The 24,167-nt window shown below is 42.0% G+C and overlaps 2 protein-coding genes across 3 annotated transcripts in view; one reads left to right on the forward strand and one right to left on the reverse strand.

Moving 5' to 3' along the window:
• Nucleotides 1-19,552, forward strand: part of ippk (inositol 1,3,4,5,6-pentakisphosphate 2-kinase) — a 56,763-nt gene extending 37,211 nt beyond the window's left edge. The window contains exons 10-14 of one of the 2 annotated variants that reach the window (XM_034164800.1): nt 5,813-5,933; nt 6,124-6,259; nt 6,344-6,446; nt 8,299-8,390; nt 17,372-19,552. In XM_034164800.1, coding sequence (XP_034020691.1) covers nt 5,813-5,933; nt 6,124-6,259; nt 6,344-6,446; nt 8,299-8,390; nt 17,372-17,423 — 504 coding nt within the window. In that variant the 3' untranslated portion in view covers nt 17,424-19,552. Of the gene's footprint in view, nt 1-5,812; nt 5,934-6,123; nt 6,260-6,343; nt 6,447-8,298; nt 8,391-15,648 lie in introns of both variants that reach the window. The other variant, XM_034164791.1, reaches the window with a different exon arrangement.
• Nucleotides 18,185-24,167, reverse strand: part of cenpp (centromere protein P) — a 300,836-nt gene continuing 294,853 nt past the window's right edge. Inside the window, exons 7-9 of the mRNA XM_034164830.1 lie at nt 22,996-23,075; nt 19,973-20,064; nt 18,185-19,770 (exon numbers count right to left, since the gene is read on the reverse strand). Coding sequence (XP_034020721.1) covers nt 19,646-19,770; nt 19,973-20,064; nt 22,996-23,075 — 297 coding nt within the window. The 3' untranslated portion in view covers nt 18,185-19,645. The remainder of the gene's footprint in view (nt 19,771-19,972; nt 20,065-22,995; nt 23,076-24,167) is intronic.

Below are 24,167 nucleotides of genomic sequence, written 5' to 3' on the forward strand. Positions count from 1 at the left end.
ATATAATAAAAATTGCACATGAAACGTTTTCTACAGAAGGAGGAAAATTACTAAATGCTAACTGAAAATGCTAACTGTAGGTTAACTGCTGACTGGAGGCTGGTGATTCCATAATTTTTGCCAGGGGTTGTATTTGACAATTGGTACAGAAACATTTGTCTGCCATTACAGAGGAGAGACGTTTCCTGTAGTTCTTGACCACGTTTTCACACACTGCAACAGGGATTTTGGTCCACTCCTCCAGACAGATCTTCTCCAAATCTTTCAGGTTTGGAGTTTCAGCTCCTTCCAAAGATTTTCTATTGAGTTCAGGTCTGGAGACTGGCCAGGCCACTCCAGGACCTTGAAATGCTTCTTACGGAGCCCCTCCTTAGTTGCCCTGGCTGTATGTTTGGGGTCATTGTCATGCTGGAAGACCCAGCCATGACCCATCTTCAATGCTCTTACTGAGGGAAGGAGGTTGTTTGCCAAAATCCCGCAATACATGACCCCATCCATCCTCCCTTCAATACGGTGCAGTCGTCCTGTCCCCTTTGCAGAAGAGCACCCCTAGAGTATGATGTTTCCACCCCCATGCTTCACGGTTGGGATGGTTTTCTTGGGGTTGTTCTCATCCTCTAAACATGGTAAGTGGCGTTGATTCCAAAAAGCTCTATTCTGGTCTCATCTGACCACATGACCTTCTCCCATGCCTCCTCTGGATCATCCAGATGGTCACTGGTTAACTTCAAACGGGCCTGGACATGTGCTGGCTTGAGCAGGGGGACCTTGCTGCCCTGCAGGATTTTAAACCATGACAGCATCATGTGTTACTAATATAATCTTTGTGACTGTGGTCCCAGCTCTCTTCAGGTCATTGACCAGGTCCTCCTGTGTAGTTCTGAGCTTTCTCAGAATCATCGTTACCCCACAAAGTGAGATCTTGCATGGAATCCCAGACCGAGGGAGATTGACAGTCATCTTGTGTTTATTCCACTTTCTAATAAATAATCATAACAGTTGTTGTCTTCTACCAAGCTGCTTGCTTGTTGTCCTGTAGTCCATCCCAGCCTTGTGCAGGTCTACAGTTTTGTCCCTGGTGTCCTTAGACAGCTCTTTGGTCTTGGCTATGGTGGACAGGTTGGAGTGTGACTGACTGAGTGTGTGAACAGGTGTCTTTTATACAGGTAACAAGTTCAAACAGGTGCAATTAATACAGGTAATGAGTGCAGAATAAGAGGGCTTCTTAAAGAAAAATTAACAGGTCTGTGTGAGCCAGAATTCTTGCTGGTTGGTAGGTGTTCAAATACTTATTTTATGCAATAAAATGCAAATTAATTATTTAAAAATCATAGTGTGATTTTCTGGATTTTTTTTTTTTTATTCTGTCTCTCACAGTTGAAGTGAACCTACAATAAAAATTTCAGACCTCTCCATTGTTTGGAGGTGGGGAAACCTGCAAAACTGACAAGGGGTCAAATACTTATTTTCCCCACTGTATATTGCGCTTTTCTATCTGCATCAGATGCTCAAAGCGCTTTACAATAATGCCTCACATTCACCCTGATGTGAGGGTGCTGCCATACAAGGCACTCGCTACACACCGGGAGCAATTAGGGGATTGCCCAAGGGCCCTTAGTGATTTTCCAGTCAGGCTGGGATTTGAACCGAGGATCTTCTGGTCTCAAGCCCAACGCCTTAGCCACTAGACCATCACCTCTTGGGGGAGGTAACTCGAATAATTCGATTACCAAAACCCCATCACCTCCCCCAAGAGGTGATGGGGTTATTCCCTCTTTCTCTGCAGTTCAGCAGATGCAGTTCAGCTGGAGGTTGAACATGCAGCCTCGCAGCTAGTTTTTTAATTATTATTATTATTTTATTTGAGTTACAGTGTTTGTGAAGCATTGTGTGTTGCCCAAAAAGCAAAAATTAAAAAGCAAAACACAGAAGAAAGAGTGGACTTTTGCTGAGAGGATCTTTCAGAAACTGTTTGTCAGTGTATCCGGGGATGGAGCTGACTCACCCGGTGTGAGGGGAGTGCTGAGCCTCTCACGCTGGCTGCTGGGTCAAGTCACTCCCCATGTAGAGCGGACTCTTTTTTTTTTTTTTTTTTTTTTTTTAAATATACAAACACACAGCTTCTTTTTAAATGTGCAGTCAGTCTATTTCATATTATCAGTGTGGACCCTCTTTCTCTTAAAAGGCTTAATTTTACTGTGTGTCACGTTGGAAAGCGGTAGCTTTAGGCCCTAATTTGATTAGCGTTTACGCAGTTTATGGGCATGCCCTAGTCTTCTGTTATTTTTTTTTCTGGAGATGTTACAGTGTCACACATAGGCGTGGCATATGTACTACAATGTTAAACGAAGCTTCGAGGCACAGAATTTGCCTTGAACACTTTTGGTAATCAAATTATTCGAGTTACTCAACTAATCATTTCAACCTTGTGAGTCGGTCCTGTGGCTTAAAATGCACCAGATCAGTGATGGGCACAGTGCCGCTAACCGTTAATTAGCAAAGCAAACTTTTTTGTTAGCGGATTAGCTTTTCAGCTAATTTCAAAAACCATCAGCGGATCAATTAGCTTCTGCTAAATTTAGTTCTACTAACTTAGTCCACTAACATTTTTTTGCTGGTATAGTTAGTAACGGTGAAAACATTTGTATGCCCTAAAATCATACATGTTGGTTCCTATCTGCTACATATTTAGCAGCAGCCAAGGCAGCTGTGAGGAGCTGAGCTCAACTCTACCCCAACAGAAGGGGCCTGGCCGCTACAAAACAAAACTAAACTCATTTACATTCACAGCATACAGCAGTCCAGACATGAGGCAGAAGTCCTGAAAAGGAAAGCTTGTTTGACTCATAGTTTTGATTTATAAACCAAATTAATCTGGATAGTTTAACTACATTAATGTCAAGTCTGTCATCTTTATAAAGTGAAAATATAACTTATATCTTTTAATTTTAAAATAATGCACTAATTTTGAAGGTTTGAACATTAACACACACAGATGTCAAAAGGCATTATGGGAAAATCAGGCTCCGCTCATCACTGATTGGTTGATTAATTTTATGTAAAAACCAACACACAAGTTACTGTAATGTGCGTGTGTTGGTTTTTACAAATAAATGTGTATTTGTAAAATATGTGATTTCTTCATTTGTAAAAAAAAAAAAAAGAAAGGAAAAAAACGCATTTGCAAAACTGAAAATTCTGATTCAGCTCAACAACCATGTGATATGGTTCAAAATGCATAGATCACACTGCCATCCAGTAGATGGCAGTGTGATATTTGGGCAGGCGCTATTCACACTGCCATCCAGTAGATCGCAGTGTTCTGCCTCACGTCTGGACCACTGTATGCTGTGAACGTAAATGACTCTGCCTTACAGCTGTGGGCAGGGCGCACAAAGACAGAAGTGCTGTTGCGTTTGTGATCTTTGATTCTAATCAGAAGTGTTGGTGGTGCTTAAACTCAAAACCGGCTCAAGTAGCCGAGAGTGTACTGCAGACTGAATACTGAAAGTTAGTGGTTAGCTGTAGTTTCTGCTAAATTTTTTTTAGTGGTTTATTGGTTTTAGCTTTATATGTCAACTTTTCAGTTAGCGGATTAGCGGCTATCAGAGCTAAGTTTTTGGTTAGCTGTGCCCACCACTGCGCCCGATCCACACAGATGACATGAAAACACCTTTCTGTGTAACTTCTTCAGTGCTCCTTCAGCATGTTGTTGTAAGCTACAGATGACGTCACGTTTCCACGGAGATCTGCCGCTTTTTTTAACATATATGATGGATTTTAAGCTCTTTGCCCTCGTGTTTAATTCTTCACGCTCGTCAGTTTGGATTTATTTTGTGTGTGTGTGTGTGTTTCTCCATCATTCACAGGCAGCGTCAACTATCCATCCATCCATCCATCCATCCATTTTCTTCCTCTTTATTCTGAGTCGGGTCACGGGGGCAGCAGCTGAAGCAAAGCCGTCCAGACCTCCTGATCCACACACACCTCCCCCAGCTCCTCTGGGGGAACCCCAAGACGTTCCTAAGCCAGCTGAGAGACGTAGTCCCTCCAGCGTGTCCTGGGTCTTCCTCTGGGCCTCCTCCCAATGGGACGTGCCCGGAACACCTCTCCAGCGAGGCGTCCAGGGGGCATCCGGAAAAGATGCCCGAGCCACCTCAACTGGCTCCTTTCGACGTGGAGGAGCAGCGGCTCGACTCCGAGCTCCTCCCGAGTGACCGAGCTCCTCACCCTATCTCTAAGGGAGCGCCCAGCCACCCTGCAGAGGAAACTCATCTCGGCCGCTTGTACTCGCGATCTCGTTCTTTCAGTCATGAGCCAAATCTCATGACCATAGGTGAGGATCGGAACGTAGTAAATCGAGAGCTTTACCCCCCCTACTCAGCTCTCACTTCACCACGACGGTCCGATACAGCGACGGCATCACTGCAGATGCTGCACCGATCCATCTATCGATCTCACGCTCCATCCGTCCCTCACTCGTGAACAAGACCCCGAGATACTTAAACTCCTCCACTTGAGGCAAGGACACTCCACCGACCTGAAGAGGGCAAAGCACCTTTTTCCGGTCGAGAACCATGGCCTCAGATTTGGAGGTGCTGATTTTCATCCTGGACGCTTCACACTCGGCTGCAGTTGACGCTGCCAGCCAGCAGCAGCTGGCACAGCTTTCACTCGACTTTCTATGGCTGGAAAACATCTGACAGCCATGAAAAATAAAATCAGATAAAAAAAAAAAAAAATTATTGCAGGGAATGAAAAAAAAAGTCACGTGACTGTTGTCCTGCTCTGAGTGGACCAGAGCTCCACACTGAGCTCAGAGTCAAACTCTGGATTATACAATTCATGGAAAAAGGACAAAACTGTGGTGAGTCCACAATGAACTTAATGTATCTACTTGTATATTAAAATGTTCCATGTGAGGTGTTTTCATGCAGGTGCTGTCAGGAACACAGCAGTGGGGGGGAACAAACACACACACACATAATCCAAACTGAATGTTCACGTACAGAATTGTGGAAAAAGGAGTCATTTAATATTGAGCTGGTTTTGTCTTCCATAGTGACGGTTTTCAGTTAGTTGGTGCTGCAGGTTGTCATCAGAACAGGAATCGGGGCTCAGATTCCGTGTCTTTCTATGACAGTCGAGCTTCATGCCCACTTGTGCTGAATTGACACCGGAGAGTCCAGAACGATCCATCAGCTGCAGGAAAAGTAGAAGACAAATCTCTTCAGCTGATCTCCGCTCAAAGTTTTTAACACTCACAAACGTTCCTGATGAACTCGCAGACATCAGCTGACAAGGAACTCATTTTGCTCGTTTTATACCAGCGCTTTTGTAAAATGCACACAGCTTCCATCGTTGTCACCGTTAGCTGTGATATTGAAGCAGTTGCTCTTGTTTTTATCTTTCTGAGTGTGTGTCACTCCGGTCATGTGTCAGTGGCTGATCCGCGGTCACGAGGTGTTGGTTTGTGGTGTTTGTGTGTCCTCCTCTGGGCGACTCTCCTGTGGAAATCAGGTCCAGCTTCGTACTTCATGGGGACTGTTGCGATGGTGGCGGTTTGTCAGAGGATACAGAGAGGACCTTGGATGGTCCTGGCGGCAGCTCAGTGCCTCTGTGGCGTCATGCGGCGTTCAACATGATGTCATGACCACAGAAGAGCCGCTGGACAGACCCTGCTCCTGTGTAAAGGATGTTTAAAATGATGACTTTTCAGTCAGTGAGGCTTGAATAAACTAACGTGATGTTTGTCAGGAGAATCGAACCCGTGATGGTGATTTCTCCGGCTTCCTGTCCATTAACCGTCCAGGTGCTGGTGAACGCTCTGCTGAGTGACAGGGGCGGGGCCGGAGGGAAGACGACGGACAGACGAGCAGAAGGGCGGAGCTACTGTGAGGCCAGCCTGTTCCACAGGGAGAGGATTCGACACGGTCAGAACCCGTTTCCTCTTTAAGAACTCTGTACCGGTCTGAGGACTCTGGGACTTGGCTCCTGGTCCTCGATGGGACAGAAACAGATAAGAAAATTCGTGATGTCTACATTGATACTGAAAGTCCATTTTTATACACAAACTCCCTCTCTGTTTGTCTCTGTGCTCCGACTCCGCCTTCTTTCTTCTAGGTTCTCAGGGTTTACTCAGTGACAGCGTTTTGTTCCGGATCCTTCACACTCAGCTGTTGGACACGTTAGATATTGAAGGACTTTTCCCTTTGTACCGCAGAGTGGAACAACATCTGCAGGACTTCCCCAAGGACAGGTACTACACACAAGTGCAGTACAACTGTAGTACCAGGAACCAGGAAGTGAGAGGAGCCACTCTAACAGAAGCTCTCTGTCTCAGAACCCGTCTTCAGATTTATGGTCCCTATGACGAGGCCTTCCTGGAGAAGCTGCAGAAATGTGCCGCAGAGGATGACTGCTCCGTGGAATATGCCGTGGCTAAGGTCAGTCTGCGGAACGAGCTAACTTTAGCATCACACGCTGAGGGGAGCAGCTGCAGGAAACAAATGGCTTACGTACGAGTTCCTTTCAGACGCTTAATAAGATTTTGAGCTGAACTAAAATCTCAACTCGTTTAGTCATAAAGTGTTTCTTGTTCAGTTGCATCTTGAAGAGATATTCTCAAGGATTAAATAAAAAAAATCTCTTCTGACTGAATTTTTTTTCACAGCCAAATCACAATATGTTCTCCATCAACCTTTTTACAGAAACCCTTTTGTGATCGTGTCCCAGAGTTTAAGGTAAAACCAGGTGGAGATGGTTAAGAAAAGAGCAAATTGTTCTCCTGCTCAACAGATTCTAGTTCAGTGACTGTCGCTGCTATTTTCTAACGCAGCATCATATTATAAAAAGACTTTAACCTGCACATTATTTAACCCTCTGGAGTCTTGGCTATTTTTGGGCATTTTTGACCTTGGGCAGTTTTACCTTGATAATTTACCTTAACAAACTGTTTCCTTTGCCTTGTTTGGTGTTATTTTTTTTTCAGCACAACCTCACCTGTGTGACTTTACAGTTCTTCTTTCATTCTGACATACTGCATTAAAACAGTGACCCAATATTCACCCCAAAATATAAAATTCAGATTACACAAACATTATTTTACTGTGAAAACCAGAAATATTTTTAACAAACCATTTTCATAACCTAGAATGTAAATATAAATTGTAAACGCCAAAAATATATGTAAAAAATGTAGCATAAACAGAGTTATATACAACAATTTACATTAAAATGCAGTAAATGCTTCAGACATTTTTGTGGCTGTTTACATGCAATAAGATGCCACACAAATTATATTTGTGCCACTCAGAAAAATAATTCCTGTTCAGTGCACATCAAAAGCTCCAAGAATTTGTACAGATATTCCACCTAAATACCTGTGTATTTTTCCCCAATTCCTTGTTTTTGTAGCATTTTTATAGGTCTTGGTACAGACTGTCATGACTGTTTGTGGCCAAAAAAAAAAAAAAAAGAGAAAGGTTTTTTGGACTTGGGGGGGGGGAGGGGGGGGTCTCTACCTGAACTCCTGTGTTCTCCGCCCCTGGAGCCTGCTGACTGCTGAACTCTGCACTGGACTCTGCGCATGAGTCCTGGAGACATGGAAGAGAAGCGTGCGGTCCGATCCATTGAGCTGATCTGTGCGCACAGATCGGTGAATCCACCTGCTCTCATTCATTCAGACCAGAACAATAAAGTCCACTTCATCATCAGATCGATCACACTCTGGTTCAGACTCTGATGATGCACTCCGCGGTTTGATCGTCTTCATGCAGTTCAAAACAAAAAAAAAAGACTTTATGCGCTGCTGCAGACGCTTGATTATTTTGACGTACTAACTAAATAAAAAGACTCCATCACACACACTAAAACACACTCCAAGCACAGCAAATAACACACAACTTTCAAAAAGTGATCACTTTCTACTTTTCACTCCACACAAAATTTCTCTTCACTTAGCAACCAGATTATGTGGATTGGGGATCATTGTGTATTTGGTAAAATATTTTACACCAGTGATAAAGAAAAATTAGTGGGTTTTTTTGTTTGTTTTTGTTTTGTTTTTTTACCTGTTTGCTGAAAAAGACAAAACACTGAGGATTGTGGTTACTGACGTCTCTTAAGACATTTAACACAAATTGAACAATAATAGAAAGTGTCAGGGGGGACATCTGGAACAGAAGGATTTGCTGTCCAGACAGAACACAAATGAAATGCAGTGAACTGCTGCTACTATAGTGCCACCTGTAGGGCTCCTGCTGCAGTCATCAGTGTTAATGTCTGTGTTGGTTTCAGGTCCATCAGTACTGTGTTGCCATGACGGCTAAAGATTGCTCCATCATGGTTGCCCTGTTGCCCAGCAGTGAGGACGAGGAGGACGATGAAGGGTGAGAGGACTTGATGTCTCCTGATTAACCGTCTTATTGTGGTCATGGTGCTGTTTAAACAAACTAAGAAGGTTCACTGTTTACTGTTTTGGTGCTCTGGCAAAATAATTCACTTAGGGGTAAATAATGTTGTCTTATCTCAGAGACACAGTAGGCGGCGCTGCAGCACCATCAGTCAAAGCCACTCTTGTTTTGTTTGAACTCGGATTTCTTGATCAGTGAAACAACAGCGCTGTTAACAAAGTGAAAAACTGAGTGTTTTACTTAATGAAGTCCACCAGGTGGTGACACAGCAGCACAACACTGACATCACAGGCCGTGCAGAAAAAGGTTTTGTGACCATGTTAATTAATGACTGTTGAATCTGAACTGACGTTCTGTGTCTGAGCGTCAGCAAACGCCCACATTTGAAATTCAGCAATGACGGGTATCAAAGCAAGTTACTTTGGTACAAGGGTGCAATTTAGAACTAGAAATTGGGGGGGGACAAAGTGCGAGGCCCGCAGGGCCATAAGCCAACAGTTTCTAGATAAGCTCAGATGCATTCTGAGCATCCGGAACAGTAATTTTAATGTTTTGAGAAGACCATAAAGTGGACACCATTTGACTTATGCAATTTGAAACTGTGGATATAAGTACTTTATTCTGAGAATAGCCAGCGTTGATTTTATTAACAGCCTTGTGTAAATAAGGTATCACCACATGTGTAGAACTCAAAAAGACTGATAGGTTGAGTTTTCATTAAAAAAAAAAAAAAAAACTTTTTGCATAAGTTTGAAAAAACAGATCATAAGTTTAGGATAAATGACTTATCATGAATTTAATTTTCAAAGTGGCACTAATGACAACACTCATACTGAACATAATTTCACTTGCATAGACTGATTTTGGAGATCAAGCAATAATTGCAGATGGACTTTCTGAGGTCCCAGATAGCTTTTCTGATTTTCTTTTCTAACTTTCAGAATTTAGTCAATTAGCATATGGTCCATTGATACTTATGTGTAGACACTAGTCCCTAGCGGCAACTATTTTTGGTTTCAAATCTGGGCAAATGCAGTCTCAGAAAATTCAGAATGTGACAAACAAGAAACAGGTTTTGGAAACAAGTCAATGCTAAAAATACAAACTTGCAGAAACAAAGATACTATTCTGACATGGTTTGCACATAGCATGTTTCAAGTACACACATATATGTCAGAAGGTGGGGGGGACATACCATATTCTGTCCCCCCCTGGTTGAAAAGGTGGGGGGGGGACATGTCTCCCCTATCCCCCACCAAATTGCACCCATGCTTTGGTATGAAAAGTGTTGACATCTAAGCCAGTTATTGCTCTCAAAAACAAGTCTTTATTTACAGAACAAGTCACCGATGTCAAAACAAAACAGAGCAAAGTGCACTGAAGGTGTTATAGGAGCTGTAATTAGTTAAACTAAATTAACGCTTTATTCTGACTAGGGATGGGTATTAAGATTTTATCTATCGATGCCATTATCGATTCTGCTTATCGATTCCCTTATCAGTACCTCTTGTGAATTTCCTGTGTACTAAAAGTAGGCTTTACAGGTTTTCTATGTCAGCAACATTTTTTGAGTCTTAAAGTAAATAAATATGAAATTGGTCACTGGATCCTTAAACTCTGGACATGAATAGAAATAAACAAAATCTGTCGTTTTTCTCAAAAGCATTTCCTTTCAGACATTAATGGCATGAATCTAACTCTGTACCTCTGAGCTGAGCTCAGCCGACTGCACATCAACATCAGTTCATCAATGCTCATTGTGCACCTACTTCATACTGGTCACTGTCAGCACAGCGTTACTTCCGCGTTCGGCTGACTGACGGACTGATCGAACTTGCTGCGTCGGCGATAACAAACAAAGACCACTCAGTGTTCTGAATAGATGACAGTTTTATTAAACAAAGGTACTCCTGGCATACATTTTTTTTTTTTTTTTTTTGCATTTTGTTTTTGCATTTTTCTGTAATAAAATTTTATGGTCAACAGTATCAAAAGCAGCACTGAGGTTTAACAGAACAAGCACAGAGATGAGTCCACTGTCTGAGGCCATAAGAAGATCATTTGTAACCTTCACTAATGCTGTTTCTGTACTATGATGAATTCTAAACCCTGACTGAAACTCTTCAAATAGACCATTCCTCTGCAGATGATCAGTTAGCTGTTTTACAACTACCTTTTCAAGAATTTTTGAGAGAAAAGGAAGGTTGGAGATTGGCCTATAATTAGCTAAGATAGCTGGGTCAAGTGATGGCTTTTTAAGTAATGGTTTAATTACTGCCACCTTAAAAGCCTGTGGTACATAGCCAACTAATAAAGATAGATTGATCATATTTAAGATCGAAGCATTAAATAATGGTAGGGCTTCCTTGAGCAGCCTGGTAGGAATGGGGTCTAATAGACATGTTGATGGTTTGGAGGAAGTAACTAATGAAAGTAACTCAGACAGAACAATCAGAGAGAAAGAGTCTAACCAAATACCAGCATTACTGAAAGCAGCCGACCATAACGATATGTCTTTGGGATGGTTATGAGTAATTTTTTCTCTAATAGTTAAAATTTTATTTGCAAAGAAAGTCATGAAGTCATTACTAGTTAAAGTTAAAGGAATACTCGGCTCAATAGAGCTCTGACTCTTTGTCAGCCTGGCTACAGTGCTGAAAAGAAACCTGAGGTTGTTCTTATTTTCTTCGATTAGTGATGAATAGTAAGATGTCCTAGCTTTACGGAGGGCTTTTTTTTATAGAGCAACAGACTCTTTTTACAGGCTAAATGAAGATCTTCTAAATTAGTGAGACGCCATTTCCTCTCCAGCTTACGGGTTATCTGCTTTAAGCTGCAAGTTTGTGGGTTATACCATGGAGTCAGGCACTTCTGATTTAAGGCTCTCTTTTTCAGAGGAGCTACAGCATCCAAAGTTGTGCTCAGTGAGGATGTAAAGCTATTGACGAGATAATCTATCTCACTCACAGAGTTTAGGTAGCTACTCTGCACTGTGTTGGTATATGGCATTAGAGAACATAACAAAGAAGGAATCATATCCTTAAACTTACAACCCCTGGCAAAAATTATGGAATCACCGGCCTCGGAGGATGTTCATTCAGTTGTTTAATTTTGTAGAAAAAAAGCAGATCACAGACATGACACAAAACTAAAGTCATTTCAAATGGCAACTTTCTGGCTTTAAGAAACACTAAAAGAAATCAGGAAAAAAAATTGTGGCAGTCAGTAACGGTTACTTTTTTCGACCAAGCAGAGGGAAAAAAATATGGAATCACTCAATTCTGAGGAAAAAATGATGGAATCATGAAAAACAAAAGAACGCTCCAACACATCACTAGTATTTTGTTGCACCACCTCTGGCTTTTATAACAGCTTGCAGTCTCTGAGGCATGGACTTAATGAGTGACAAACAGTACTCTTCATCAATCTGGCTCCAACTTTCTCTGATTGCTGTTGCCAGATCAGCTTTGCAGGTTGGAGCCTTGTCATGGACCATTTTCTTCAACTTCCACCAAAGATTTTCAATTGGATTAAGATCCGGACTATTTGCAGACCATGACATTGACCTAATGTGTCTTTTTGCAAGGAATGTTTTCACAGTTTTTGCTGTATGGCAAGATGCATTATCATCTTGAAAAATGATTTCATCATCCCCAAACATCCTTTCAATTGATGGGATAAGAAAAGTGTCCAAAATATCAACGTAAACTTGTGCATTTATTGATGATGTAATGACAGCCATCTCCCCAGTGCCTTTACCTGACATGCAGCCCCATGACTATCCAGGGTTGGGACCAGGAAGCAGAGTTGTAGTCTTACACAGCTCTCTGCAGCTTCTCTCCCCCTGCCATCCCCTCATTACCCCATCCCCGTAGAGACGGTGCCTGCTCCCAGACCACCAATAACCAGCAAAAATCTATTTAAGCATAAAAATTCAAAAAGAAAAAATAATATAGCACCTTCAACTGCACCACAGACTAAAACAGTTAAATGTGGTCTATTAAACATTAGGTCTCTCTCTTCTAAGTCCCTGTTAGTAAATGATATAATAATTGATCAACATATTGATTTATTCTGCCTTACAGAAACCTGGTTACAGCAGGATGAATATGTTAGTTTAAATGAGTCAACACCCCCGAGTCACACTAACTTCCAGAACGCTCGTAGCACGGGCCGAGGCGGAGGATTAGCAGCAATCTTCCACTCCAGTTTATTAATTAATCAAAAACCCAGACAGAGCTTTAATTCATTTGAAAGCTTGTCTCTTAGTCTTGTCCATCCAAATTGGAAGTCCTAAAAACCAGTTTTATTTGTTATTATCTATCGTCCACCTGGTCGTTACTGTGAGTTTCTCTGTGAATTTTCAGACCTTTTGTCTGACTTAGTGCTTAGCTCAGATAAGATAATTATAGTGGGCGATTTTAACATCCACACAGATGTGTTGTGTGTTGGGGGGGTGTGGCTGGACATTTTGGTGTTCTTTTCTTTTCTTTGCTCTCCAGGTGGTATGAAAACTGATTTGTCTGTGGAGAAGGTGCTGGCTGAAGAGTCCTTCACCCTCATCAACATTATGTGCAGCACCTGTGGATGGTGCTCAAGTGCAACCTTAAAGATTTTCAGCTGAAGCAGATAATGAGATGGCGTTCTGCATTTAAGCCATGTGTGATTCAAGCAGAATTGCCGGGAACTCGACCTTGTGATGTTCGTTTGTGAGACGCTGAGGACTGCGCCTGGGTTTGACACATCGTGCCTGTGAAGGAAGAAGGGTGAGGGACACATGCTGTCAGCACACATCTGAGGTGATTAATTGTTTGACTAATTGTTGATAGTAACTTGGTATTTTGTTACGCAGTAGATTTGAATTGTGATGAGAATTGTGCAGCTCGCTTCTCACTGCCGTGGCGTGCGGAGTGGTAATACTCCACCTGTTGTGAGAAGCTGCTCATTTACATAAAGCTTAAATACAGACCTGAATGTGTTGCTGATGGTGTGTGCCTTTTGAAGGATATTGGTTGTAGCTGCTGACTTACCTCACCTTTTCTATCCTTCGCAGAGAGTCGGTTTGTCGTGTCCACCTGGGGGGTGTTTGGCGGTAAAGTGAGTCCAGAAGCGCCGGGCTTCGATCCTTTTAGGCGCTGGAGAGCGTGCCAGCCTTCACTCCACCAGACTGACGCATCTTTTGTTCATACACTTTGTTATGCACCAGAGGGTGGAAAAAATAAAGTTTTGTTATTGGAACCGCTTTCTGGTTATTTTAGCGATGGGTTCCGTCAGACGCAGGTCCGCTCCTCAACCCGCGTCGACACATAACAAGATGCTGAGAATGACAGCCTCAACACTGCATTTAATCTGTTATTAGACTCATTGGAACGGCACCAAACAAAAGTTCCAGCATCATCACCTTGCCCAATGCAGATTCGAGATTCATCACTGAATATGACTTTCATCCAGTCATCCACAGTCCACGATTTCTTTTCCTTAGCCCATTGTAACCTTGTTTTTTTTCTGTTTAGGTGTTAATGATGGCTTTCGTTTAGCTTTTCTGTATGTAAATCCCATTTCCTTTAGGCGATTTTTTACAGTTTGGTCACAGACGTTGACTCCAGTTTCCTCCCATTCGTTCCTCATTTGTTTTGTTGTGCATTTTCGATTTTTGAGACATATTGCTTTAAGTTTTCTGTCTTGATGCTTTGATGTCTTCCTTGGTCTACCAGTATGTTTGCCTTTAACAACCTTCCCATGTTTGTATTTGGTCCAGAGTTTAGACACAGCTGACTGTGATCAACCAACATCTTTTGCAACATTGCGTGATGATTTACCCTCTTCTAAGAGTTTGATAATCCCCTCCTTTGTTTCAATTGACATCTCTCGTGTTGGAGCCATGATTCATGTCAGTCCACTTGGTGCAACAGCTCTCCAAGGTGTGTTCACTCCTTTTTAGATGCAGACTAACAAGCAGATCTGATTTGATGCCGGTGTTAGTTTTGGGGATGAAAATTTACAGGGTGATTCCATAATTTATTCCTCAGAATTGAGTGAGTCCATATTTTTTTCCCTTTGCTTGGTCTAAAAAAGTAACCGTTACTGACTGCCACAATTATTTTTCCTGATTTCTTATAGTGTTTCTTAAAGCCAGAAAGTTGCCATTTGAAATGACTTTAGTTTTGTGTCATGTCTGTGATCTGCTTTTTTTCTACAAAATTAAACAACTGAATGAACATCCTCCGAGGCCGGTGATTCCATAATTATTGCCAGGGGTTGTAGTTACAGCGCTTTCCGAAAGACTTCTACTGTAATGAAACTTATTCCCCACTGCTGGGTAGTCCATTAAAGTAAATGTAAATGTTATTAAGAAATGATCAGACAGAAGGGAGTTTTCAGGGAATACTGTTAAGTCTTCAATTTCCATACCATAAGTCAAAACAAGATCTAAAGTATGACTAAAGTGGTGGGTGGATTCATTTACATTTTGAGCAAAGCCAATCGAGTCTAATAATAGATTAAATGCAGTGTTGAGGCTGTCATTCTCAGCATCTGTGTGGATGTTATAATCGCCCACTATAATTATCTTATCTGAGCTAAGCACTAAGTCAGACAAAAGGTCTGAAAATTCACAGAGAAACTCACAGTAACGACCAGGTGGACGATAGATAACAACAAATAAAACTGGTTTTTGGGACTTCCAATTTGGATGGACAAGACTAAGAGTCAAGCTTTCAAATGAATTAAAGCTCTGTCTGGGTTTTTGATTAATTAATAAGCTGGAATGGAAGATTGCTGCTAATCCTCCGCCTCGGCCCGTGCTACGAGCATTCTGAGTTAGTGTGACTCGGGGGAGTTGACTCATTTAAACTAACATATTCATCCTGCTGTAACCAGGTTTCTGTAAGGCAGAATAAATCAATATGTTGATCAATTATTATATCATTTACTAACAGGGACTTAGAAGAGAGAGACCTAATGTTTAATAGACCACATTTAACTGTTTTAGTCTGTGGTGCAGTTGAAGGTGCTATATTATTTTTTCTTTTTGAATTTTTATGCTTAAATAGATTTTTACTGGTTATTGGTGGTCTGGGAGCAAAGAAACCTGTTTGTTTATATTTCAGGGATCCTGATATTAATTACTTTAAACTTTCTGCATTTAGGTTTGTTTTGTCGTGCTAATATTCTAAGTGAAATTAGTCCCTGATGTTTCTGAAGTCAGAATAACACCCTTCTGGTCCTCCTGCAGTTTGTCCTCTCACAGGAGACTCGGGGGCTTTGTCCCCTCCAGACCTCCTGCTTTCTCTTTCTCGGTCTCTGTCCTGGATCTGGACCCCAAGCCGTTCGACAGCATCCCCCGTCAGCTGCGCCTGGACCAGAAGATCGTCTCCTGCTACCTGAGGACTGGTGGTGCCTTGCCAAAGGGTACTCTACCCCCGCTGCCTGCTATCTTCACGGCTGCAGAGCGAGATGACTGCACGTTGCTCTTCCACCCGGTGTGAGCGCCACCAGCAGGCCAGGCACAGTACTGACATCAAGCACAAACTGGCGCCATGACGACGCTGCAGACAGCAGCTTGAAAAGGAGCGCCACCTACTGGACGTCTGGAAACACTTGAAGCCGGGTTGCTGTGAGACGATGTGTCACTGGAGCACTTTGGCCACGCCCCTCAAACTAATCGAAAACTGAGCCATTAACCATCACCAGTTAAAGCAACTGCTGACTTTGTTACTGATTTAGGCGTTTTAGTGTTGTCATGGCAACTTTCTGAACCATCCACGCATTCTGTCCTCCACTTCTGCCGTAACTGTCTGATGGGGCGGTTGTCATGGCAACATGACCAGCCCACCTACAGACGGAACGAACGAAAAACCTCATGAGGTCACTTCCTGAAAAACCTCATCGTGTTGTTGTCATGACTACAGAGGACGGTGGAGACGAGATGGATGATGTGTCCAAACGCTCCATTGTGAGCCATGACGGACGGCTCCCATGGATAGAAATCATTTCTTCCCATAATGCTTTGCGCTGATGTTTGCTGTCGCGTGTGAGCTCAGACATCAGGTTCAGTTTATTTCTGGCAGACGAGAGAATTCCTCACAGATCTCGTGATTCAGACTCGTGTTCAGTTACGGTTCTCATATGAGACCTGTTAACGTTTTCCACCGCTGGAAACGGCAGTTTTTCATTGGTTGATGCAGTTTGATATTGTTCAGTTAGTGTAACTTAATTAGCAATAGTCTCCTGTGATGTGATCGAAGCAGCGCAGTCGTGGTTACGGCAGGGCAGACCAGGAGCGTCCACCGTGCCACAGAACCACCCTGGGTCCTGGATGGCAACCACACACACAGAAACACGGTCCATCCCCGCCCGTGGCCAGGCTAAGGACACGGCCACACACACGACGTCTGCGGGTCAGCGAGGAATTCTCGTGTCGGAGTTAAGACATTTTGACGTTTTCACAGTAACCCTTACAAAATTAAAAGGGGTTGGGGCCAGAACATTCTTTGGTTTCACCTGTTCATCAGAATAATTTAACTTATGAAGAAAAGGACAAATCGTGGTTTTAGCAGTAACATGTATAATAGTGGTTTTGGACAGTTCTTGTTAACATGCTTAAGTTATTTAAGATAATTTGTGTGCGGAGGTGATGCTCTACTTGTGCGTGTCGCGGCTAAGTTCAGCTGCACATTTTTTCCGTGTTTATTAGCAGTGCTAACGTTAGCTGAGCAGTGGTAAACTACATCCTGGCAGCAGACTTTCAGAGTAAAATTTGTGACGTTTCATCAGCACCCACAAACAAAAACAACGAATCTTGAATATTGTTTTTGATTGAAACTTATTTTTATTCTTGTTTCTCTTCTTCAGTGTTGACTGTTGTTCTAAATTAATCCATCGATAATTAATTTGATGAACTAATTAATGAGCACAGGTGTTTAGGTTCCTGCTTCACGTTTCCTTACTGTTTACAGAGCAGGGGGCGGGGCCAGCCAGGAAAACGTCACTGCTGAGGATACGTGCTGATGCAGAGGTCAAAGGTCATGGCGAACAGGCCATTTTTACGGTTCGATTCCGTCGGTGTGACATGTAACCGGTTCAACAAAAACCCTCCAAGCAAACAGGAAACAAACGAAACGCTGGAAACACGAAGCTGCAGGTTTGTTTCTGTTTGAACCGTTTGATTTGTGCTTCGTTTGGTGACAGAAGTGAATGTTATCGTTGTTGTTGATGTGTAAACTGTTACAGGATCCGTAACATTTTCCATTTTGCAGCTGATGCATTTAGCTGGTTTCAAAATGATGTGTTCAGGATCACCAGGACGTCTGATGCTTTAATCAGGTGATCAGAACCAAAACCAACACCCCCCCCCCCAAAAGCTGGTGATGTCATCCTGGTTGTCTGGGCTCCACCCCCAAAACTTCATCAACCAGTCAGATCACAAAAGAGAATTTACGTGTCTGAGGCTCCGCCCTGCTCCATTTGGAAACCTGTAACATTATTCAATAATCAGCAGCCAATCAGATGTAAGGCTCTGACATCAGCTGTTCCATATCGACCAATCACAGCCCTCCATTTTGACTAAACCCTTGCTGGCAGCTTTTCATGCCTGGCTGAGAGAGTGGGCGGAGCTACAGGAGAGGTTGACCCTGGAGAAATTCAACCCAGACTAGACAGGCAGCGGAGGATGATGGGAGTTGGAGTAAAGGGGCAGAGTTTTTTTTTGTTTTTGTTTTCCTTTTTAAGTTCACATCCTGACTTTCTTGGACTAAAACTCACTATTTTTCCTCAGCGTTGAAGTTTGTTTTTGCTACGACAGAAATCACAGAAAATATAAATAAAATATTAATTTGTTTAAAATCCGTCTGTATGTTACTTAAAGAAATAAAACATAATGTGCGACTTGCTGCAATCAAACATTTCAGCAAAGTCCAGTTTCATCTAATCACAAGCTCGCTGACCTCTGATTGGATGAAACTAATTTGTCAGACTCCTGATCCTCAAGTTAATCTCTTAACGTAGAGGACTAACATCAGACTGCGATTTATTTTCTCCACGCTCCGTTAATGATGTTGTATGATGGTCAAATGTTATGATCACATGAAAGAATTTAAATTCTTCATGATGTCATACAGCGCTGACAGATTGAACTCAGCTGTGAAAACGGTTCTTATGAGCCTACGAGTCCTTTTTTAACTCTACGCTCGTGATTTTTTTTTATTTTAAAGTCAGTGGACCAGAAAAAAATTCAGATTTTCTGACAGTTGTGAGCGTGTAGTGTGTCTGTGTCTCATGTTTCTTCCTGTTAAAAGGGAGTTTTTCCTTCCCACTGTAGCCAAGTGCTTGCTCACAGGGGGTCGTTTTGACCGTTGGGGTTTTACATAATTATTGTATGGCCTTGCCTTACAATATAAAGCGCCTTGGGGCAACTGTTTGTTGTGATTTGGCGCTATATAAAAAAATTGATTGATTGATTGATGTTTAAGGTAACCTTGACATGACGACACTTTCATCATCTGATGATGTGTGATTTAAAATGAGCAGAAAGGTCAAGATGTTTTTCCACCGTTGCACAAACCAGAGATAAACACCAGAGCAGACGCCGAGCTCCTTCTGCGATATTTTCATCCACCATCTTGGGAGGGGCTGTCATGAGTTTGTGACCCACCGCTGTGAAAAACACCAAGATCCACAACTCACTCATCTTCAAAAAATTACTCCAGTTAAGGGTCGCAGGGGGTGGAGCCTATCCCAGCAGTCACAGGGCACAAGGTGCCCAGTCTGTCACAGGGTCACAGTCCACCGAACCTGCATGTCTTTGGATGTGGGAGGAAGCCAGAGGGAACACCTACAAACACGAAAGGCCACAGGCGGGAATTGATCCCACAACGTTCTTGTGAGGCAAACGTGCTAACCACTAAGCCACTGTGCTATCCGATCCACAACTCAAGTTGGACAAATTTACTGCCCAAAATCCGCCATTTGGTGGGCGTGGCAAATAGAACGATCCTCCTCCTGAAGTGTTTGTAATCTTGTTGGTCTTTTCATGAGACAAATACAAAAAGCATTTTGTATTTAAATTATTTATTTTTTTAGTCGAGCGTGCGCTCGCAGTACAGAGCAGTTTGTATCAATTAAAGCTTTCTAAGAACGAACACTGTCTGATCACTGCTTCATCTGTGTCGTGTCAAATACCAGCACTAATAGGATTGGTTTAGTACTAGTGGGCGTGGCTTAGTGAACACCCTCTAAGATGATAGGCTGACTGCCCTGATGATGCTCTCTATGGCTGCCTCGGGACCCAGAATCCTCAGCAGGCTCTGGAAGGCCTCAGTGGCGCCTCCTACAGTCTGTGGTGAGAATAGCTGCAGTGCTGCAGACAAGAGAGAGAGCCAATCAGAGCCAACGCTTTATGACATCACAGCTGCAGGTTGGAAAGATGACAGTTGAATAAACTGATGATGTCATCATGCAGAACAGAAAACTTTAATCAGGTTCATCAGGAAGAAAAAAAAAAACACCTCCTGCAGTACCACCAAGTACTGCGTGTACAAGTACTATAGGTACAAACTTACCTTTCTCTGGGATTTTGGTCAGCAAGTCCATCTTTGGTGTGACTCCGCCCTCTCTGGAAACATCAAATGACCAATGAAGCACCAAGACGCAGCTAAGAGATGGACGAATGGAGACGTGTCAAAAAACGACTTGTTTAAAAAATTTAAAATCCAGATTGATTCAAAACAAAAGAACAGCGTACAGGAGGACGTCATGACATCAGGAATGTGCTGCAATCTGATTGGACACTCACTCATCAGACGTCAACACATTTTAAAACATCAGTCTGCACATTTTTTTTTATGTTTTTATACACGTTCTGTTCCAGTGATGAAAGTGGGCCATGGAAAAAAAAAATCTGAAAATTTTTGGCAACGACCAAATGTCCCACATCATCATCATCTTTGTCTACAAACTCTGCACAGACATCCCACTAGACATCAAAGTGTCCAGATTTTACACACAGTTCATGACCCTAGATGAGGAAAAGTCACAAAATCTAACGAAGAAAAAGGGATGACCAGCACTTTGGTTATGCAAGAATTACATCTGCAGAAAGCACAGTTACATTCTGTCTGGAAGACTGAAAAGCTGAGAAAGTGGGGCAAGTTAACTAACTAATAGTTATTAAATGTAGTGTTGGAATTAAAAATGTATGTTTCTTTTCTAAATGTTTATATAATCTAAAATAAAGCTGTCTATTATAATTTTTTTCAAAATAACACGAGAGTTAAATATAATAAGTACATTAATGCCAACATTTGTTGTCTCAAGCATAATGCAAGTGATCATCAAAAAAAAAAAAATCCTGACCTCCCTGGTTTGTCTTTCTGACATAGAAAGAAAAAAAAAGTCTGAACAAAAAGTTCTCCGTGCTTCTGTTCAGCACAAAAAATCCGGTGCAACCAGATAGAACTGACTTGTAAAAGAAAAAAGCAGCTGGTGCAACACAGAAATACGTGCTGAAAAATTTATTAAGGTGCTGAACAAACATCGACTCACATTGAAACGTTAGTCCCTCTTGTTTGTTCAGCACCTTAATAAAATTTTCAGCACTTATTTCTGTGTTGCACCAGCTGCTTTTTTCCTTAAAAAAAAAAAAATCTCTATTTTTGTCTTTTTTCCTCTGATCTCTGCCATCTAAACTTGTTCTTCATGCTGTCACCACAGGACAGACTGTCCCATCTTTTCAAAATTGTGAAATCTGCAATTATATTTGATGGGTTTTTTTCACCCTAAAACTTCAGAAAGCCTGTGTCCATAAGAACCGTAAAACGCAGATTTAGCAGGCTCGAGTTTGAATGGAAACAATTTTCAGTAAATTCTTCCCAGACAGATTCTGAAACGTAAGATCAAAGACTTACCAGAGTGTTCGCTTTTCTGCATAAATGATGATTTTTTAAAAATAGTCGGGTGCCTTTTCTGGTCCTTTGGCTCGAACCAGCTCCATTTTCTGATGAACTTTAAATCATGTCGCGCAGCAACATTTCATCGTTTTGTTGTTTCAGTGCAGCACGTCTCTCATTCTGCTCTGTGCAGCGGAACGTAACATTAATCCTTAAGTCTCAGATCATGACGTCAAAATGTCAAAGTTTTTTTTTATATATTAGTTCAGCGGATAACTGAAAAAATGCTTCAAATGGTGATGCAAGCACCAAATTTGGCACACATACTCCTTAGACTTTACTCTTTTAAAAATGGCAAGTGGCCACATGAACTTTCAATAGGCGGCCAGGTAGGTGTCATTTGAAGAATTACACAGGGGTCAAAATTAAAAGATACTCCAAACATATTGAAAGGTATTCCAATTTATTTGTCTAATTATAAAGATTCCAAAAAGGTATAGTTTGGACTGTCTGTGAATGAATGTTCTGGAGTTATGGGGTAAAAACAGCAAGAATGGTGACAAAGGTCAATTTCAATTTGTACAGGGGTCAAAAGTTAAAGTTGCTCCAATTTTGGTAAAAATGATGCAAATTATTAGTTGAGTGAATATGGTTTTAAAAAGGAATAGTTTGCACCATGTGTCATGCTTAGTTATCATGTTACAGGGTAACATGTCACGTCATAGAATCCAATGGATGCTGACATTGTTTAACCTTTATAAACAAAAGCACACAACACAGTCAAAACTATTCCATTTATTAATCCTATTAGCTCAACCAGTAATTTGCACCACTTTTTACCAAAATTGTAGCAACTTTAACTTTTGACCCCTGTACAAACTGAAATTGACCTTTTTCAGTGTTTTTACTCCATAACTCCAGAACATTCATTCACAGATAGTCCAAACTATACCTTTTTGGAATCTTTGTGATCAGACAAATAATATGGAATACATTTCAATATGATTGGAGCATCTTTTATTTTGACCCCTGTGTAATTCTACAATTTGACCCCTACTTGGCCGCCTATTGAAAGTTCATGTTTCATGTGGCCACTCTGCATTTTTAAGAGTAATGTCTAAGGAGTACGTGTGCCAAATTTGGTGCTTGCATCACCATTTGAAGGATCTCTCAGTAAATATTAACTTATCTGCTGCACTATATCCCCTGTGGCGTCTCATCACAGACCTTTTCAAATGACTTTACAAACACAAACATTAAATCCCACCAGGAAACAAACGTAACCCATCTTCTTCTTCTCCTTTTGTTTCTTGGCGGCTTGCAAACCAACACAGAGAACTACCGCCACTCACTGTTTGGGTGTGGAACTGAATGAATGGATTTTGATGTAACTTAAGAAAAAAATAACCTGGAAACGCTCACCACATAAGTAAAAACACTGAATTCTGGTCATTTCTGAAAGACTTTCATATGTTTTCTGACTGATGCTCGTCTTAATCTGGATTAATATGCATATGTCGTGGACATGAACGAGTGAATCTCGTCAGCATGTCACCATGTCATTTAGGTCCTTCAGACTTTATTTTGAGTAAATGCTTCAGCAGAGCATTAGCATAGCAAAAACCTTTCAGCTTCTGGGGGGGGGGCAGTTACCATCATATTAACACCGGTTACCGGCAGTAACTGTTGGTGCTCACCCAGGAAGCTGAGGATGGTTCAGGGTCATGACCTCTGACCCACAGCCAGCAGGAAGACGGACAGCGGATGGATATTTGTCCTGCAGACAGACAGACAGAAACCCTGAGGCTTTGTTTGAATATTTCAGTTATTTTCTTTGTAAGCTTGGATGAAAACTCCAAAATTTTATGAAAACACAACCAGAATGAAACTAAAGACACGTCTAAGTTTACAGAGACGACTTTGAAATAGAAAAAAGAAGAAAACAAAGACTTTCATCATCATCAAAAGTAACAAAAATGAAGAAAACGTGAAGAAAAATTAAAGTTACAGAGCAACAGCCTGGAAGTAGCAACCATCATGAAGTGGGAGGAGCCACAGTGAGAGGATCACGCCATGGCTGCGCCCCTCCTCCTTTTCTCCAAAACAAAGGCTCCCTCACAGTCCAAACAGTCCCACGAGTCCTGCAGGTTATTTAGAAACATTCAGCATTTTTTAAACACACTTTCAGGCTCCATAATGGGGAGGAGCTAAGTGAGGCAGAGTCTCTGGTTTTTCCAAGTGAAAACGCGTTGGTCAGGATGTGTTCTGGCTCCTACAGTCTTCAGTACTTGGATGGACCTTTGGTGGTTCACAGGTGACTGGAGAATCAGCCACAAGAACCCTGGTGTCAGACGTATCCAACATCTCAGCAGGAGCTCAAGGTCGGTATGGCACAGACACGCTTCCAGACTGAACCGTCGTACGCCATAAGTGCAGTGGGACGAGGTGAAGGTCTGGAGGAATAGAGCGCTTTGAGGCTACAGACAAAGTCAGACTCAGGGAGGTGATGGTCTCATGGTTAAACAGTGGGCTTGAGACCAGAGAATCCTCGGCTGAAATTCTTGCCTGACTGGTGTCACTGACTGAACGGTCCACCCTAAAAGCTGGTCCCCCTACAAACTGGTCCCCCTTACAAACTGGTCCCCCTGCCTTTACTGTGCATGCGTCATTACGGAATGTCACAGCACAGACTATCACCTCATTTACAGGCTTTAGAATGATTTAAGAGGTTTTACTTTGTCATCTGATGGTTAATAATCACGATTCCCTTTGATCGCTTTGGGTGAAGAGAGTCAGACTCAGACGTGTAGCCGCGGTGCTCTGATCACTTCCGCCGTCTTTTATGATGAAATAATGCTGAATTTATGTG

The sequence above is a fragment of the Thalassophryne amazonica genome, chromosome 3 (genome assembly GCF_902500255.1).
Source record: "Thalassophryne amazonica chromosome 3, fThaAma1.1, whole genome shotgun sequence".
Taxonomy (NCBI): domain Eukaryota; kingdom Metazoa; phylum Chordata; class Actinopteri; order Batrachoidiformes; family Batrachoididae; genus Thalassophryne; species Thalassophryne amazonica.